The 17,868-nt window shown below is 32.9% G+C and overlaps 3 protein-coding genes across 3 annotated transcripts; 2 read left to right on the top strand and 1 right to left on the bottom strand.

Moving 5' to 3' along the window:
• Nucleotides 1-36: 36 nt before the first annotated feature.
• LOC111622179 lies at nucleotides 37-720 on the top strand. The gene has a single exon (XM_023364524.1). The coding sequence runs from the start codon at nucleotides 37-39 to the stop codon at nucleotides 718-720; it is 684 nt and encodes a 227-aa protein (XP_023220292.1).
• A 2,380-nt stretch (nucleotides 721-3,100) lies between these two features.
• Nucleotides 3,101-7,174, bottom strand: LOC111622154 (tetratricopeptide repeat protein 37-like). Its single transcript, XM_023364489.1, has 6 exons — nucleotides 6,965-7,174; nucleotides 6,827-6,888; nucleotides 6,608-6,664; nucleotides 3,853-3,996; nucleotides 3,347-3,488; nucleotides 3,101-3,262 (listed from the first exon to the last, which is right to left on the bottom strand). Exons 1-6 carry the CDS (start codon nucleotides 7,020-7,022, stop codon nucleotides 3,156-3,158), a joined length of 570 nt encoding a protein of 189 aa, XP_023220257.1. The 5' UTR covers nucleotides 7,023-7,174; the 3' UTR covers nucleotides 3,101-3,155.
• Nucleotides 7,175-15,496: 8,322 nt separating this feature from the next.
• On the top strand, nucleotides 15,497-16,297 carry LOC111622178 (the record flags this gene model as incomplete). The annotated part of the gene is made up of 1 exon (XM_023364523.1): nucleotides 15,497-16,297. A coding segment is annotated over one exon (801 nt), but the record flags the coding sequence as incomplete, so codon positions are not given.
• Between the last annotated feature and the right edge of the window lie 1,571 nt (nucleotides 16,298-17,868).

The raw sequence follows: 17,868 nt of genomic DNA, 5'->3' as shown, positions 1-17,868 counted from the left end.
CACGGGAACAACCGCCTTACTAAGCTTGCTGCCAGAATGTTGTCAGCAGCAAATCACCTTGGATCAAGTCGCACTTTACAATTTAGTTGGATCCCTTCGCACAGTGGCATCAAAGGAAACGAAACAGCGGACAAACTGGCTAAAATGGGCAGCAGATCTTCGTGTCATTACTCATTCGACAGAATTCCTCAATCCACATTGAAGAATCGCCTTCGGGCCTTTGCCGAGGCCCTTTGGCAACAAGAGTGGTCTTCTGCTAATACGGGAAGAAACTGCTTTGAATTTATCCCGAATATCCTCACTAGGAAGAACGCCAAGCACTACACTCCAGAAGCGGACACTTCTCAAATCCTAACCGGTCATGGTAACTTTCCTGTCTACCTTCACCGGTTCGGGAAAGCTAACAACAGCAACTGTACGTGCTCAACACAATCCATCGGAGACGCGCTACACCTAGCGTTCCATTGCCCTAACTTCGACCACCTACGGCTAGGACTAATCACCAACTGCCTAAAGAAAGGACTAACTTGGCCACCCGAACCAGCAGACTTATTTCAGGACAGAGAACTCTGGAAAGACTTTACCAACTTCCTCAGCAGGACCAAAGCCCTCATCTCCTACCCACAACAGAACGCCAGCGTACCTGAAGAACACTTCAGTGGACGTACAGAATCCAGTGCGACAGATCAAACTTTGTCGCTGACCGATACTTTTGCTTAAATGTTGTCCTCTATGTTTATTCACACGCAAAATTAATTGCTTCATTCTCCTTGCCTTCTTAGCCACGACCTGTTATTTTTAACTTACATCACTTGTTTTTACTCTGTTACGGTTCGAAAACCTTTCATCACGCGAAACTGTGTTCGGTTTTCCCCCACGCTTATGTACAGTACCTTAAAGTTCTTTCTCAGCTTAAATCATTGTTTAACCGCGATCTCTTTAATTACTGTTTGTATCAGGTTGTCTCTATCACAGTTCTTCGCCTCAGATTTATTTTGTACGCGCGGACTGTGACTGTCTTCGGTGACTACCTTTAGGTAACAACGTTCTCCCCTATTATGTACCGAGCGAAGTTATAGACAACCTATAACACGTTTTAAAGTCCGCTCTACCACTGTCTCTCCGGACTCTTGCAATTACCATGCTTATAGTGTTTTACAATATTTCTGTATATAGCGGCCTCTTGCGGCCTCATCTCTGTGTTAAATGAATTGTCGGGATTATATTGTTTTCAACACTGCGTTGTTGATATTGTAACATAATACGTATTTATCTATCATTTGCGATGCGGTCGCTCTAAGGCCCACCCACCTTCTCCTTAACCCACTTAACTTTCTACCTTATTCCTTTTCTTCTATCTACTATCCTCTAAAAATACTCTCAACATCTTCATTTTTACAACTTAATCCTTTACTTCATAACTTTCTATTCTATGAGGCTAAGTCTAATTCAATAATAGACAGCCTCCTTAATTCTGTAATAATAAATAAATAAATGGATGAATAATATGAACTTAGATAAAACACAGAAACTTCGACACACAGTTCAAAGCTCTGGAGCTTGATGACAGGTGTAGTTTCCAGGAAAGAAGTTGAAGACTCCTCTTGCTGCTTGGGGGTGCATCCTTCATTAGCTATACCCTGGTATTCCTAACATATCTTGGGTTGCAACCTAATGACCTTAACCGGTTTACCCAAGATATCTCATTTCAGTATCGTTATGTTTTTGAAACTACATGTCGCTAGTCATAATAATTTTTATATTAAAACTCTGTTATTTCAAAATTCTGTTGAGTGTCATTTTGATCCTATGTCTAGGACTCCTCCATTGACTAATTCAGCACACCTGGGTTTGCTTATAGGGAAATAACATTTGCCAAGTAACCCTCTTCCCAAGATGTCTAGATATTTATGAATACAAATTTAAAAATTTCTTTAATTACATAATTATAATAAGAAAACAAATTTTTGATACATTTACAATAATCTTTAAAACCAGCTTACTTATATAACTTACTTATTTAAAGTTAACATTTTCAGTCATTTTTATTGGCCATCTTCAGGCTAAGTAAAACAAGATCATCATTTAATCATAGATTTGGCTGGAAACTGGAATATGTTGGGGCCATTGTCCATTCCCATTACAAGAGATTAAAGGAGCACAGATACAAATATAAACATCAGCGAAACCCGATGCATAGCAAAACGACACCCACAACTGCTGTAAATAATCAGGCTATAATTTGGAAATATTAATTAAGAATTAATTAATATTTTCAAATTATAGCCTGATTATTTACAGCAGTTGCAGAGGAGCACAGATCCATAATAACTAAATCCAACCCTGCACTGTTCTATCAGCTTATGCTTTGAAACAAGAAATGGAAATTCCAAAATTATTAAACTAGAACAGGAAATCTATCAACTAAAATCTCTAGAAGAGCTTGAAACTTATAAATTGGCACGTAAGGGCAAATTGGCAAATTTCAATGACATCAAGACAGTCTCCCTTGCCTGGAGATCATGATTTGAAGACCATGAAAACACTAAGTGGAACTCTTAAGTCGAAAAGTATTTTGTCTGTGATCGAAGTTCAAAGCAACCGCACTACCACTAAAAATGATTTTTTGCAAATACGCACAACTAGGCTAGATCAATGTCATGACAAAGCCAGAATTTTGAAATTCAACCTATGGGCTGAGATATAACAGGTCATATTTTGTCATGTAAACCCTATGGGTGGGCATGTTGCCAGATGTAAGCTCATCGCATGCTATGTGTTAAGAAAACTACAGTTATTTCTTTGATAATGTGATTGTAAAAATGCCACGACATTGTTCAAGCCACAACCAATGATAATAGTATTTGAAAAGTTTTAAAACAATTGTAATTTGAACTTTTCTTCTTGAACTGTCATTCTTTAATTCACTATTATTGATTTCAAAGTTATTCTTGTTCTACTTATCCTGAAGATGACCAATAAAACTGACTGAAAATGTTCACTTAAATAAGTACAATCGTTGCTGTTTTAAAAGTTCATTGTGTATGTTATATAAATTTCTATAAACAAAATTTAAAATTTTATATAACTCTGTAAGTGAATATATTAGTCAGTTAAGAAGCATTGTTGTTATAATTTAAGACATGTAGACATTTTCATTTTACATACCTTTCAAATGCATTTAGAGATTCTCTAAATAATCCTTGTCTTTCAAATAACAATCCCAATATATTAAAAGCTATGGGACAATTTTTGTTATTTTCTGAAATAAATTAATTTAATTTAATAATATTTATTCAAAAAATAAATTAGAATGTATTTAACAATATAATGTTATCATTATTACCTGTATATTTAATCATGCAATCCAAAGCAACACTTATAGCATTCATATCTATGATGTTTTCTTTATACCACTGACTGTTACGATTTATTTTCTCTTTCAGGGCTTCACAAACCCAATGACCATATCCAAGCAAACCTTCAGGCTGCATAATAAATATTAAAGAAAAATTTATTTATATTACTTTTAAAATGATATTCATTTTGTACCATTAACAGAGACTTAAAAACCAATATTTCTTCCTCTCTTCCCTGAACCTGTTACCAGTGCTTAATGCATATAAGAAATATACAGTGGATGACCTGAGGAAGAACTGCGAGATAGTTCAAAAATGTTTGTCACCCGCTGTATATTTCTTATACGCATTACGCACTGGTAACAGGTTCAGAGAAGAGAGGATTTTACTCCAGTGCTGAAGTCAGAGTGAATTTTGTTCAATATTTCTTATATTAAGATGTAAAAAATAGTTATTCAAAACAACTAATAAAGTGACAATAATGTAAACTCACGTGATTTCCAATTGTGGTAGTATGTCGAAACAGATCAGTCGTTTGATTGTGTTTGACGGCTTCGGCAATAAGGGCCTGCCCAATCCAACAAACGGAATAGGAAGGATCTGATTTTTGTGCAATACTGAAAGCTTTATGTGCTAGCTATGCAGAAGTAAAATATATAAAACTATTAAAATATAAAAAATAATTTATTTGAGTTGTTATAATTTAAAATGTTAATTAAATGAGTACCATGCAAAAGTGTATGTTTTAAAAATGAAAAGACTACTTTGTATAAAGATTTATTACACCCATGATTAACTAGTAGCTTGGCTAGGCCCCTAGGGTAACAGTTATTATTATTATATACAGTTTTTTATAATTTAAATACATCAATAAAGTTTTAATATCATACGTGAAATGTACCAAAAAAATTAACACATTTTACAGTTCCGAAAACCAAAAAAAGTTTGATAACCACCAATTTAATGTATTGAATACAACTGAACCAAAAAAGGAGACAAAAAATTATGCAATAATAGGTATTAGTTTAACATAACACTGCCTAAAAACATTTAAAAGAATAATAAAAAGATTAAAGCATTAAATTGAAACTAAGTCACAAGAACAACATGCATTTAGATCAAACAGATCTACAACTGACCTCATCTATGTCTTAAGAAGCACAATGGAGAGAGTTTGATAATTTAATACAAATTTAAATACATAACATTTATAGTCCTAGAAAAGTCAAATATTGAATATAGAAAGAATGTAGAAAATTGGAATACCAGAAAATTATATTAATGTAGTCAAAAATATATATATATATTTATTTATANCGGAAACATGGCATATCTCACAAAACTACAAAAAATGAGTTAACAAATTTAGATTTGTGCATCATCATCTAAGAAACTTTCACAATTGCAAGTCCCATTGGTTCTACAATCAGTTACAATTTCCAACATATCCAACATATGTTGGATATGTTGGAAATTGTAACTGATTGTAGAACCAATGGGACTTGCAATTGTGAAAGTTTCTTAGATGATGATGCACAAATCTAAATTTGTTAACTCATTTTTTGTAGTTTTGTGAGATATGCCATGTTTCCGTTGTGCCCCTCAATTATTAAAAACATATATTTTAATATGGTTATATGACAAGACATTTACCTACACCATTTAGAGACATTGTGCTAATTTTTTAACTGCATAATTTATACAGTTGAACCTGTCTTTCTCAAAAACCAGTTTATTTCAAATAATTTTCTTCAAAATCCTCTTTATCTCAAATTACGAACTGAAGTTGCATTAATAACCAAAGTAAACATTAATAAAACATTGCATATTTAAGTGCTATTGAATTAAAACCCAAATTCTCCTCTTTCTCAAAACTTCCTAATTTGGGCTATACCATTTTTTTCACCAAACCTCCTTTAGTAAAAATACAAATAAGTTTATAATACCTTTTTATCCATTATGATAATTTTATTAGCAAATTGTCTTTGTTATAGTTTTTAGAAGTTTAATAGTTTATTACATCATTTCACACAATAACAATATTATCATCTAATTTTTACTTTTAGTAAAATAAGCAAAATCAATAAAAAAGTAACAATCTTTAGTCCCATGAAATGTAAGTCTGTAGTTGTGTGACCATATAACAAGCTGTACAGTTTAATTATGGGCAATTTTGGCCAATCTGAACAAATTAATTGTGTATCTCCGGTATAGAAAATTGCAAAAAGTTGTAAATTTCACAGATGGGAAATTGATAAAATATTTAATTTATGAAAGTTTGTGCCAATTCTCATATTACAACCATTAGAAGAAAATGTCTAGCATTTGAAATCCAAATTCAATTTTTAAACTATAGTAATGTCATATACACTTTACTATTTAAGTAAACTGAACATTTTCTCACCCTATTAATCATAGTACACACTTAACTGGATGTTCCTCAGAAACAGAGCTATAAGAGACTTAATTACATATAAACAACACAATCATAATCATTATTCATCAAATAATAAACCTTAAAAATCCAGCAATCACAAACTACTTAATAACATTTTTAGTCTTATCGAAAGACCTGGTTCGAATGCTCATTAATACTTATTAAAGGTATTTCGATAAGAACAAAAATGTTAGTGTGATTAAATAGTTTGTGATTGCTGCATTTTTAAGGTATTTTTATTTGATCAATGAATATCCAGTTATTGATGAGAAGTTAATATTAATCATCATTCATCTTTATATTTGTTATATTTATATCATTTTGTATGTTTCAAGAAGAAACTAAAGTTACTTGAGAAAACTAAAGTTCAAGGAAAAATGTTTTCAGACCTTACACAAATTTTAAATCTCATATGCTTTGGAAACATCACTTGTATCCTGTATACTGTACATTTTGAATGATACCATAGGCCAAAGTTGGTTCAAATGCAAGTCCAAAAATGTTTCTACACTTAAACTTTCCTTAAATAATTGTATTATCTTTTTGAAACACGCAAAATTTGGTTGAGATTTATCCAATAGTTCTTTATATAAAAAACTCCAAACACCTACTCTTTAATTATGATCATGTATATTTAAACTTTATATTACAAAGTTTCATATTAATAAGGCTTTAATTTTTTTCCATATTTTAAAGAAGAAAAACTATATACAAAAACATTTAAAATTAAAATCTCTCTTTCTTCTCACAATTAAATGTAGATTTCTGTAGCATAGAGATTAAAAAAATTATCAATGTTTTAATATAATACCTGAACTTCATTATGAAGAAGATATAAGACTCCCAAATTAGTCCACGCTGCTGCATTCTATAAAAAATTGTGTTAAAATAATTTATACTATCTCTTTTAATGTATAATTCTTTTATTCTTTTAATTTATACTATCTCTTTTGTAAACAATTAATTACTACATTTTGATGATAAATTAAAATTTTTCAAAATTGAGTAATACAAAATATTAATCACTTACGTCATTTTCATATTCTATTGCTTTAATAAAAGAATGCTGAGAAAGGCTGTAATCCATTAATTCTACATACATAAATAATATGGTAAAATTAGAATTTTACTTATTCCAAATTTAAATTATATATAAATTTATTCCTACCATTGCATGCTGCGATAATTCCTAACGTGTTCCAGTACATACTCTTATTTGGACTCATACTTATGGCTTTTTCTAAACAAAGCAGAGATTTTTCTGCTAACTTTTTCTTCTCATTAAGGACTTTTGATTGATGATAATAATTAATTCCTAAATCATGCCATATACTACTAATTTCTGGATGAAGTGCTAATGCTTGTCCATAAAATCTATTAAAAAAATATAGCTTTGAATACTTTTGAAAATATTTTTTACTTTTTCTTTGTATTATACTATTTGAATCTATTTTGAAATTTTGGCAAGGCTGTTTTGACAACCATTTCGGCATACAGATAACATTAGGACACAGACATTACGTCATCATCATTTGAATATTATGGCAATGAAGAATACCAAGTTTAACAATTTTCTATCTAGCTGAACTTCTTTTTACTACTGTTGATAGAAATTTTTTATCTTTTGTTTGATACAAAACTTCTGGCTACAGTAGAACCTCGAAAACTCGGCCTAATGTGGACCGAAGGGTGGCCGAGTTTGTGAAAATGCCGGGTTATCGGGAATGGGGTTAAAAAAATANATCAAAAGCAAAAGTAGAGATAAACTGTTTTAAGTTAGATATGCATCTATAGTTACAATAATTAATTAATTAAAATGTCTATTGATCTTAGCAATAGTTGTGCAAATTGTGTAAAAATAAAAATGGATAAGATAAAATAAAACTTATAACATTTATTTGTATTAACTATTTTAACATTAAAAAACTAATTTTATTGTTTTTGCATCAATATATGTGGTGTCTGCCTTATCCATCTTGTTTTAAAATTTGGTAATAACTACCAGTAGTATAATTTGATGTAATCATTGTCAAAAATTTCCCTTATTGTCAGAGTAGCTTTTTTGAAAAACTTTTCATGTTCAAGGATAAAAACAATTTGTTATCAAACAACAACTACAATGAAATTTAGTATTACACTAAAAACTGGAAAATATTTATATTACTTAAACAATATAAACATCTTACCATCTTCAATCTATCTCCTTAGAGAATGCCATAAACCAACGTACTCTCCAACTTTTGGAATGAGAAAATAACTTCAAAATGACTCAAATTAGTTTTATGGTATTTTTTTTTATTTCATCAGAAAATACATAAGAGTAAATATTATAGAATTGCCAAGACTAGAGTTGTTGATAGCAGAAAATATGCAAAGTATAGATGTACAAGGCTATGTAAATGAGGCAGGCATAACTTGTAACATCATTATAGCAAAAGTATATAAATTGGCGAGCTCAGTAATGAAGTCGAGGAGGAATTTCCCTAGTCTTGCGAGATATTTCGTGTAGTGTTGTCAGATCTTACATTTTTCCTCTAAGCTTTACTTTTTTTCATGCCTTTTATGACTTATGTTTTTCTTTTGCCCCTAAGACAATGTCTTTGTTCTTTTTTGTTTTCCTTTTGCATCCATACACATTAAAAGATTTTATTTTACAACTCTCGGAATGTTGTGATTACAACTAGAACATCCTAAGTTTGAAAATGCTGTCAATATATATTAAAATTACAAAAATTTGTTAACCTCGATGAGCTGTTTGATGAATTTTGAGAGTGTAGGAGTGTTTAATATAAAATGTTTAAATTATCAAGACAGTGATGTTGATAAGTGGCTATAGTTTTTTCTAAAGTTTCTAAGAAAAGTGTTACAAACATGAAGTCATAGGGTTTTCTAAGTATTCCATGCTCTATCTCAACCTTTATAGAAAGAGTTTTTGAGTAATGAAGAATAAATTGACATATGTCAGAAACAGGAGCCATCCAGAGCTGATTACAGTGAAACTACAGATTGTATACAATTTCCCTTTCACTTATAAACAATTTTACCAATTTGAAAAATAGAATGAAAAATTATTAAGAGCAGCTAAATCAGAAGAAAAATATTAGGAGTAAATATCATGGAAGTTAATGTAAACAATGTTCTATACAATGTAATAAAATGTTTTATTTGTGGTAAAAAAAAAATCTTTTTTTTTTTGTGAATGGTTGTCTCTTTAATCCGGCAAATTTTTTCGATAGACTATCTTACAGCATCAGGTTAATGAATTCTTTTATTAAAATTTTTACAATTATGTAAAAATTTAATAAAAGAATTCATTAACCTGATGCTGTAAGATAGTCTATCGAAAGAATTTGTCGGATTAAAGAGATAACCATTCACAAACGAATATACAGCTTTAACCAGTAAATTCAACTTCCTTTTTTTTCTGAAAAAATCTGACAACCCTAGTTTGGTAAGAGTTCTTTACTGAAGGAATTGTTGGATCTTTGCTTGACTGATTTGCATTTAATTTATTTGGTGGCAACTGCTGTCTCATAATAATAAACCATTGTTGATCTAATTAATTATCAACATCATTATTACTATTATTATTATTACTATTAATCTCATTACAATTATTACTACTTTTGAATTAGTGACATTTATGTTGTGGTGTTTTGCAGTGGCACCTAGGAAAAAGAGTTATATGCTTTGCTTACAAATGAAACTAATGCTATTATTGAGTGTTGCCTGTGAATAACAATAACTTATTTGATCCTAGTGTAAAGTTATAGAGGTAGAAATTAGATTACTTTTTTGTTTGAATGACACAATGAATTTTATGGAATGTCAAGTTATCAAGAGTTGATTTTCATGGACTCTACTGTAATCCTTTTTTGTACTCATTATTTCTAGTAACTGCCATTTTTCTGTAGCACAATTGGATTTCTTTTTTACACAGCATGGCTAGATCTGCCTACAGACCTTATCATAAGGTCTAGTTGAGGAATTGGAGTCATAGTGCTTAAGAAAATAAGACTAAGCCTTACACATGTACCAAAGTTTCAGCTTTTCTATAATAACATAACATTCAAAAAGATTGCTATGCCAAATTCAGTATGATTGGCTGTAACAGCCTTATCAAAATGTTCCATTCAGTTGATATTTTACATTACATTTTTATGTAGAAACTATAGGAAAAAATCTAAGAACTTGTTAAAAAAATCCTAGTAGAAGACAACCTTAAAGTTTTATAAATTTCAGCAAAATATTTAATGACTTGAAGAACAATTTTGGCCAAAATCATAGGCCAAAAATGTTCGTCAAGTCATTATATATTTTGCTGGAATTTATTAAACTTTGTATTGACCTATTTTCCAGTTTCTTAGTTTTTAATTAGTAAGTAAACATCACAGATCAGTGATGCCCAAACTTCTTGATTAACAGGCCAAATTGCTAATTATAGGTAGGTGGGCTAGAAATATATACTAAAAGTAGGCATATCTCTATAATTTATAAATGGTGTGTCAAATATGTTTGCAGGCTAGATTTAATGTGTGCTGCAGGTCAGATTTGGCCCAGGGGGCCATGGTTTAGGTGCCACTGCCTAGATAACTGGGAATAAGTACCTAAATCTTCAGAAATGATTAGGAGTGAAAAAAAAAATATATATATATACAGCAGTTTTCTTCTTCCAGTATATTATAAATTAAAATTTATAAACATCATCCAAACCCGATATATAAAGCTACATACCAACAGACTGCCGAAAATCTATTAAAATTTATATATTTCTAATTATTAAATTTACTATGAGATGATGGCATAACTGGTCAAACTGATTTATATCTAATTATTTACTAGCCATTTAATAGCCCAATAATAATTTAGCAGTTCAATTTGAAACTACAGTGATTAACATAGTTAATATTTTTCTCTGAAAATTCATTATGTTCAAGTGGAATTAAAAAACAAAGTAAAATAATTCTACAATATTATATGTGGGCACTCTGATCGTCACAGCTGTTGATTGTTGATTGAAGCCACCAATTCATCATAGATGATTAAAGGATTTAAAATTTCATTTTCTGGATATAACATCTCTATATTAGGTATATTAGTTAACTAATTTGTAATTGAGAATTCTGGTAGTCAATTTCTCTCCACTGCCAAAGTTTGTCTAATTACTAATAGATGAAGAATACTAAATTATATTGGATTAATATGAATAATATTAAGCTTATTATATTATTGTTACTAATTTCCGGAATAGAACCAAATCCCGGTCCTTTGCAGAAATCTCCGATAAGAGAGGAAGACCATCACTAAATTGGCAGAAATTACACACTGTAAGGAACCAAGTCCGAGCATTATTTTTATTTACTTTTATTTTGCTTTTTATATTTTGTTTGGGGCTTATGTTTTGTTAGGATGAAGGTTTCCTCACCATTCACCTTAGAAAATTAAAAATAGAAGAGAAACCAAGTCACCAACGAGAGAAAAGCACCGTAGAAAAAAATTCGCGCACACGTGCGCTCCCGAGCGGAAAAAAGTAGGTCTGCACCAAGAAAAAGGGGGGGAGAAGACCCCACAAGCACAACTTAAATTCGCTAAACCTTAAAAGAATAAAACATCCCGAAAATTGTAAAAAAGAATAATGTAAAAGGTTAGCGAGTATTGTCGGAAAATAGGCTGCCAGACAAATAGAAAAAGTTTATTGTTAGCAAATAAGTATGTAAATGAGGGGAGTGATCGCATTCAGAATTGTGACGTCACCTCACAGTATAAAGTCCGAACGTCAAGTGAAGATGAAGGAGGTGAACTCCAGATAGCAACGAGCTTGGTGAGTTTCGTAGCAGTGAACGAAAGAGAGGTGTCCGATAGGATCAAATAGTTCCAAGGCGATTTTGAAGTTATTCGATTTGTGGATCGACGAATAGAGAAAGTCTTGAGAGTTGAGGAAATAGGTTCCTAGTATATTGAGGTGACGATTAGGATCTTTAATTCATAAGAATTATTGTATATAAGTTAAGTCTTTAAATTTTGTCGAATTCCAAAGGGGAATAGATTTATGTTAGAAACTAGATTGATTTGAGTTTTGTCGGGTTGATTCTTATTGATTTTCATTGAATAAATTGTTGTTTGATTTTCACTAAACTTTGTTTATAGTTTATTACTAGAAATTTATTAAATATTTGATTTGTTATTGACAAACTTTGTCATTATTTAATTTCAGTGCACGCTAAAAGTCCAGGCCTGGCAAGTTAACGCAAATCCGCGTAAAGTACCCGTTAGGTAACGGCTATTTCCGGCACACAGTCGTGTCAATAATCGTTGTAGAGGGCGGAAAAATAATATAGTACTTTACAACACTAATAATATCAAATCATTGGAGCCAGAAACAAATCTTATCACCAAATATACAAAACCTAGAAGAACAGAATCATTAACCCAAACAGGTTGTAAGGAACCAAGTCCGAACGTTATTTTTATTTATTTTTATTTTGCTTATTATTCTATTTTGTTTGGGCCTTATGTTTTGTTAGGACGAAGGTTTCCTCACCATTCACCTTAGTAACTTAAAAATAGAAGAAAAACCAACTCACCGACGAAAGAAAAGCGCTTCCCGAGCGGTAAAAAGTAAGTCCGCACTGAGAAAAGGGGGGGAGACCCCACAAGCACGAATTAGGGACTCGCTAAACCTTAAAGAATAAAAACGTCCCGAAAATTGTGAAAAAGAATAATGTATAAGGTTAACGAGTAATTGTCGGAAATAGGCTGCCAGAGAAACGAAAAAAGTTTATTGTTAGCGTTAAGTATGTAAATGAGGAGAGTGATCTCATTCAGAATTGTGACGTCACCTCACACTATAAATTCCGAGTCTCAAGTGAAGATGAACGAGGTGAACTCCTGATAGCAACGAGCTTTGGTGAGCTTCGTAGCAGTGAACGAGAGAGGTGTCCGATAGGATCAAATAGTTCCAAGGCGATTTTGAAGTTATTCGATTTATGGATCGACGATTATAGAAAGTCTTGAGAGTTTGAGGAAATAGGTTCCTAGTATATTGAGGTGACGATTAGGATCTTTAATTTATAAGAATTATTGTTTATAAGTTAATTCTTTGATTTTGTCGAATTCCAAAGGGGAATAGAATTAAGTTAGAAATAGATTGATTTGAGTTTGTCGGATTGATTCTTGTTGAATTTCATTGAATAAATTATTGTTTGATTTTTACTAAATACTGTATATAGTTTATTACTAGAAGTTTAATTAAATATTTGATTTTTGTTATTGACAAACTTTGTCATTATTTAATTCGGTGCATGCTTAAAGTCCAGGCCTGGCATACTAACGCGAATCCACGTAAAGTACCCGTTAGGGAACAGCTATTTCCGGCACGCAGTAGTGTCGATAATCGTTGGAAAAGTCAGAAAAATAATATAGTACTTTACAAGGTGAGCTAATTAATTTAACCTTCTCATAAGAACAATTACCTACAGAACAAACAGACATTTCAATAGCAGAATTATGGAATAAAATAATTGAATTGATAACCAATAGAAATGCTAAGCTGATGAGTCAATTTTCTCTAATAAAAGAAGAAATTAATATAATTTAAAATAAAATTAAAGATTTTAAAGAACAATTACAACAAATTAATACGAGAAATGATAAAACAGAAACCAAATTTAGCAAAGTAAGACTAGAAAATGAATTAACTCAATATAAACTTGATTCTCTGACTAATACTATGAATAATAATATATGACTATTCAAATCAGTTTAAAGATATAACTCAAAAAGAACTGGCAATATTTTTTTCTAATACTTTAAAAATAGTATGCATTGATTAAGAAGATATAAAAAATATTTACTCAATACCGAATTCAAATATTCATATTAAGTGCATAGTATTAAAATCAGATCAATTAAGAAATAGAATCCTTGCAGCCTTTAATAAGTTGAAGCAAAACAAAATGCTAGGAAAATAACAAGATATTAATATGAATTAAAAATTTCCAGAAAAAACTTTTACCATATTATATGAACTTTAAGAAACAAGGATTACAACTCAAACTGCATGACGACAATCTGATAATAAATCATCAAAAAATTATACATAATTATATTCAGAATCAGTTAGTATACGCTGATGATTTTTTGTTATATACTCTATAGAAAAACCTAATAACAAAATTAATCCAGAAGAAGAAAGTGAAAATAAACAATATAGTAAAGTTTCACACAATCTCAAATTAAATATCACAAACTGCCAAGGCTTAATCCATAAAATAAAAAGTCAGGAGTTTTTACAACTACTATATAATACTGATCTCTTTAGTATAACTGAAACCTGGCTTGTAACACCAGTTAATGAAATTATAAAAAATAGATAGAATATACAATTATATCATCTGATGCAACAGAAACCAGAAGGACCAGGGCGACCTTGTGAAGGCCTATGCCTAATGTTAAGAAAAAACATTGGTACAGTAAAATTTATCCAAAAAGCAAATAATTATATAATAATCATGTTCCAAATCGATAATATTGATATGAAATACTTATACAAAAAGTTAATTATAGTTAGGTTAGAATACATTCCACCAGATCAGATAGACTTATTAAATGAAATATTTAAAAATCTTGAAAAATGGAAAAATATTGTTCCATTTGTACAGTCGACCCCCCTATAATTACGATTCCTATAAAACTACGAAAAAATATACGTATTTTGGAAATGTTGAGTCGGATTAGTGTAGAATCAATTAATTTTATGAAAGAAAACCTTTCAATCAGCCGTAGTCCGTAAACTTGACACGTGTCGGGCTGTGATTGGAACGACTTGTAAGAAATCGGATTCCTAATAAATTGGAACGTATCTATATCTTATAGGGGGGTCGACTGTATTGGTATTTGGTGATTTTAATTCCAGAATTGCACAAATAATAGATTCAAAATATAAAGGACCAAATAATTTAATTCACTATAACCGAGAATCAAAAGATAAAAAGCATAACAAACTGGGTCTTCAATTACTAAAAAAATACTCAACGATTGCAATTATTAATTTTAAATAGAAGAATAAAACATGATTATCCATCTGAATTCACCTATGTTACTAATACTGGAAGTTTGGTGATAGACGTAACGATATGTTCTGAATTGCTGTCCGACCCGTGTAGAGATTCAAGTATTAAATTGCAACCTATCCGATCATTTTCCAGTCAAGACTATCTTTGAAGTTGCTAATATCCAAGTAAATAATAGAGAAGCTCAATGTTATCAAAAAATAAACTATGAATATCAAAATTCTCAATTACAAATTAGTTAACAAATATACCTAATACAGAGATGTTATATCCAGAAAATGAAATTTTAAATCCTTTAATCACCTATGATGAATTGGAGGCTTCAATCAACAAAATGAAAACAAAATCTTCTCCACGTATTGATCTAATTACAGTTAAATTTTTAAAATTACTACCACCATCAGGGAAGCAAGTGTGGCCAACCTGGCAACACTTACCTTGCCCTTAGTTTTCAGTCTTTGTCTCCCGGACAGTCTGTCTGACCACGTGTACGACACTGCCGGCACTCTGTACAGTATTTGAGCGCTTAATAAATTTGTTTTATTAATTAAAATCTGCAATTATTTGATCAAGACTCCAAAGTGGTGACCCGAACGTGATCACAAGAACTTATTTACCCAATTCTGTGAGTATTTATATTATATATTTCCGTCATGAGCAAGAGCGAAGACCCCGTCGAGGTAGCACGTGTATCGGTGAAAATTCCACCCTTTTGGAGAAAGAACGTTAGAGTATGGTTCACACAGGTGGAATCACAATTCGCTGTCTCTAATATCACGACAGAAGTTACGAAATACCATCATGTACTAGGATCGCTTGACTGTGAAATAGCCGAATTGGTCGCCGATCTAATATCCCAACCGTTGACGAGCACGCCCTACACGGACCTAAAAACGCGATTAATCGACGAGTTCGAAGAATCCGAAAGTAGGAAGGCAAAAAAATTACTCCTAGAAATCGAGCTAGGAGACAAAAGGCCCTCGGCACTACTAAGAGAAATGCGGGCACTGGCCGGTACACAAGTAACGGACGAATTCCTTAGAACGCTCTTTCTACAGAGGTTGCCTAACAACGTACGTTCAGTTTTAGTGACCAAACAAGACAGTCTCCATACCTTGGCCGCTATGGCTGACAAAATTATGGAGATAACCAGTCCTAATTCAGACATTTGTTCCACCAGTGGTGCAACCGCACACCAAACAGATCGGCTCTCTCGTTTGGAGAAAGCTGTATCAGAACTTGCCATTTCGATCCACGAGTTACGAGCACGTTCCCCATCACGCTCAGAGAGACGAAGGCGCTCTCCCAGTCCAAATGTACCGGGTTATAATGTTTGTTGGTACCACTTCAAATTCAAAGCTAATGCCAGGAAGTGCACCCCACCTTGTTCTTTTAAACGTGTCATCAAGGAAGCCTCGGGAAACGACTAAGCCCCGCTCTCTCTGCCACTCAGAGGAGCGGGGAGAAAACATCCAATCGCTTATTTATTTTTGATACTACCACTGGTCGCAGATTCCTGGTAGACTCGGGGGCAGACATCTCTGTCTTACCTCCCACCACCCTAGAAAAACGACATATCAGTAATCGTCAACTTTATGCAGCTAATGGCTCCGTAATACCTACATATGGGGAGCGCCTCCTTAAACTTGATATTGGACTCCGACGGACGTTTTGCTGGCCATTTACCTTAGCGGACGTACAACACCCTATTATAGGAGCAGACTTTCTAAGTCACTTTGGCATTCTTGTGGATTTAAAGAATAGGTGCTTGAGAGATAATCTCACTCACTTGGCAACCCCAGGAACTACCACCGCCACTAATCAGCAAACTGTGCTAATGGTATCACCCCAACAGAAGTATTCCAAGCTTCTTTCGGAGTTTCCCAACCTCTTGAAGGAACAACCTACATACCAACAAGTTAGTGACCATAATGTTTACCACACAATCGTCACGACAGGAGCTCCAGTCACTGCTAAGCCGAGACGACTCCCTCCTGATAAGCTTGCACAGGCAAAGCTGGAATTCCAACAGATGATAGACATGGGAATATGCAGGCCCTCCAAAAGTTGCTGGTCCAGCCCCCTACATCTTGTTCCCAAGAAGGACGGCTCATGGCGTCCTTGTGGGGACTATCGGGCCTTGAACGCTATCACGATACCAGACCGGTACCCGATACCCCACCTTCAAGATTTCAATTGCCAACTGAGAGGCAAATCCATCTTTTCTAAAATAGACCTGGTGCGGGCATTCCACCATATACCTGTGGCACCAGAGGACGTCCCAAAAACGGCTGTGATCACACCCTTTGGCTTATTTGAATTTTTAAAATTACCATTTGGACTACGCAATGCTGCCCAGTCATTTCAAAGATATATCCACAATATTTTACGTGAATTAGACTTTGTCTACTCGTACCTTGATGATCTTCTCGTCGCATCTCAGTCAGAGGAGGAGCACTTGTTTCATTTAAGAACACTGTTCACAAGGCTGCACAGACACGCCATTAACATCAACCTGTCAAAGTGTGTTTTTGGTGTGCAGGAGGTTTCTTTCCTGGGCTACAACGTCTCCGAAGCAGGAATTGTCCCCTTGCCTGAGCGAGTCCAGACCATCCGAAACTTTCCACGCCCAGATAACATAGAACAGCTCAGAAAGTTTCTAGGGCTAGTCAACTTTTACAGACGTTCACTACCCAACACGGCACGCACGCAGCAAGCTCTCTTTGATTTGTGCAAAGACACCAGGAAAAGAGACAAACGTAAAGTGCAATGGACCCCAGAGTCAATTACAGTCTTTGAGCGACTCAAAGAGGAACTAGCAGGCGCTACCCTCTTGGCCCATCCCTCCACTGACCTTCCAATGATGCTGATGGTGTATGCATCATACTTTGCTATAGGAGCAGCTCTTCAACAGAAGAATAGTTCCATTGTCGAACCTCTAGGCTTCTTTTCTAAGACACTAACCAAACCACAGGCAAACTACAGCACGTACGACCGTGAA

This window comes from Centruroides sculpturatus, unplaced genomic scaffold (genome assembly GCF_000671375.1).
Source record: "Centruroides sculpturatus isolate CEXI.00-Female unplaced genomic scaffold, Cexi_2.0 scaffold306, whole genome shotgun sequence".
In the NCBI taxonomy this organism is placed as follows: Eukaryota; Metazoa; Arthropoda; class Arachnida; order Scorpiones; family Buthidae; genus Centruroides; species Centruroides sculpturatus.
This window is presented reverse-complemented; position numbering and strand designations above follow the sequence as displayed.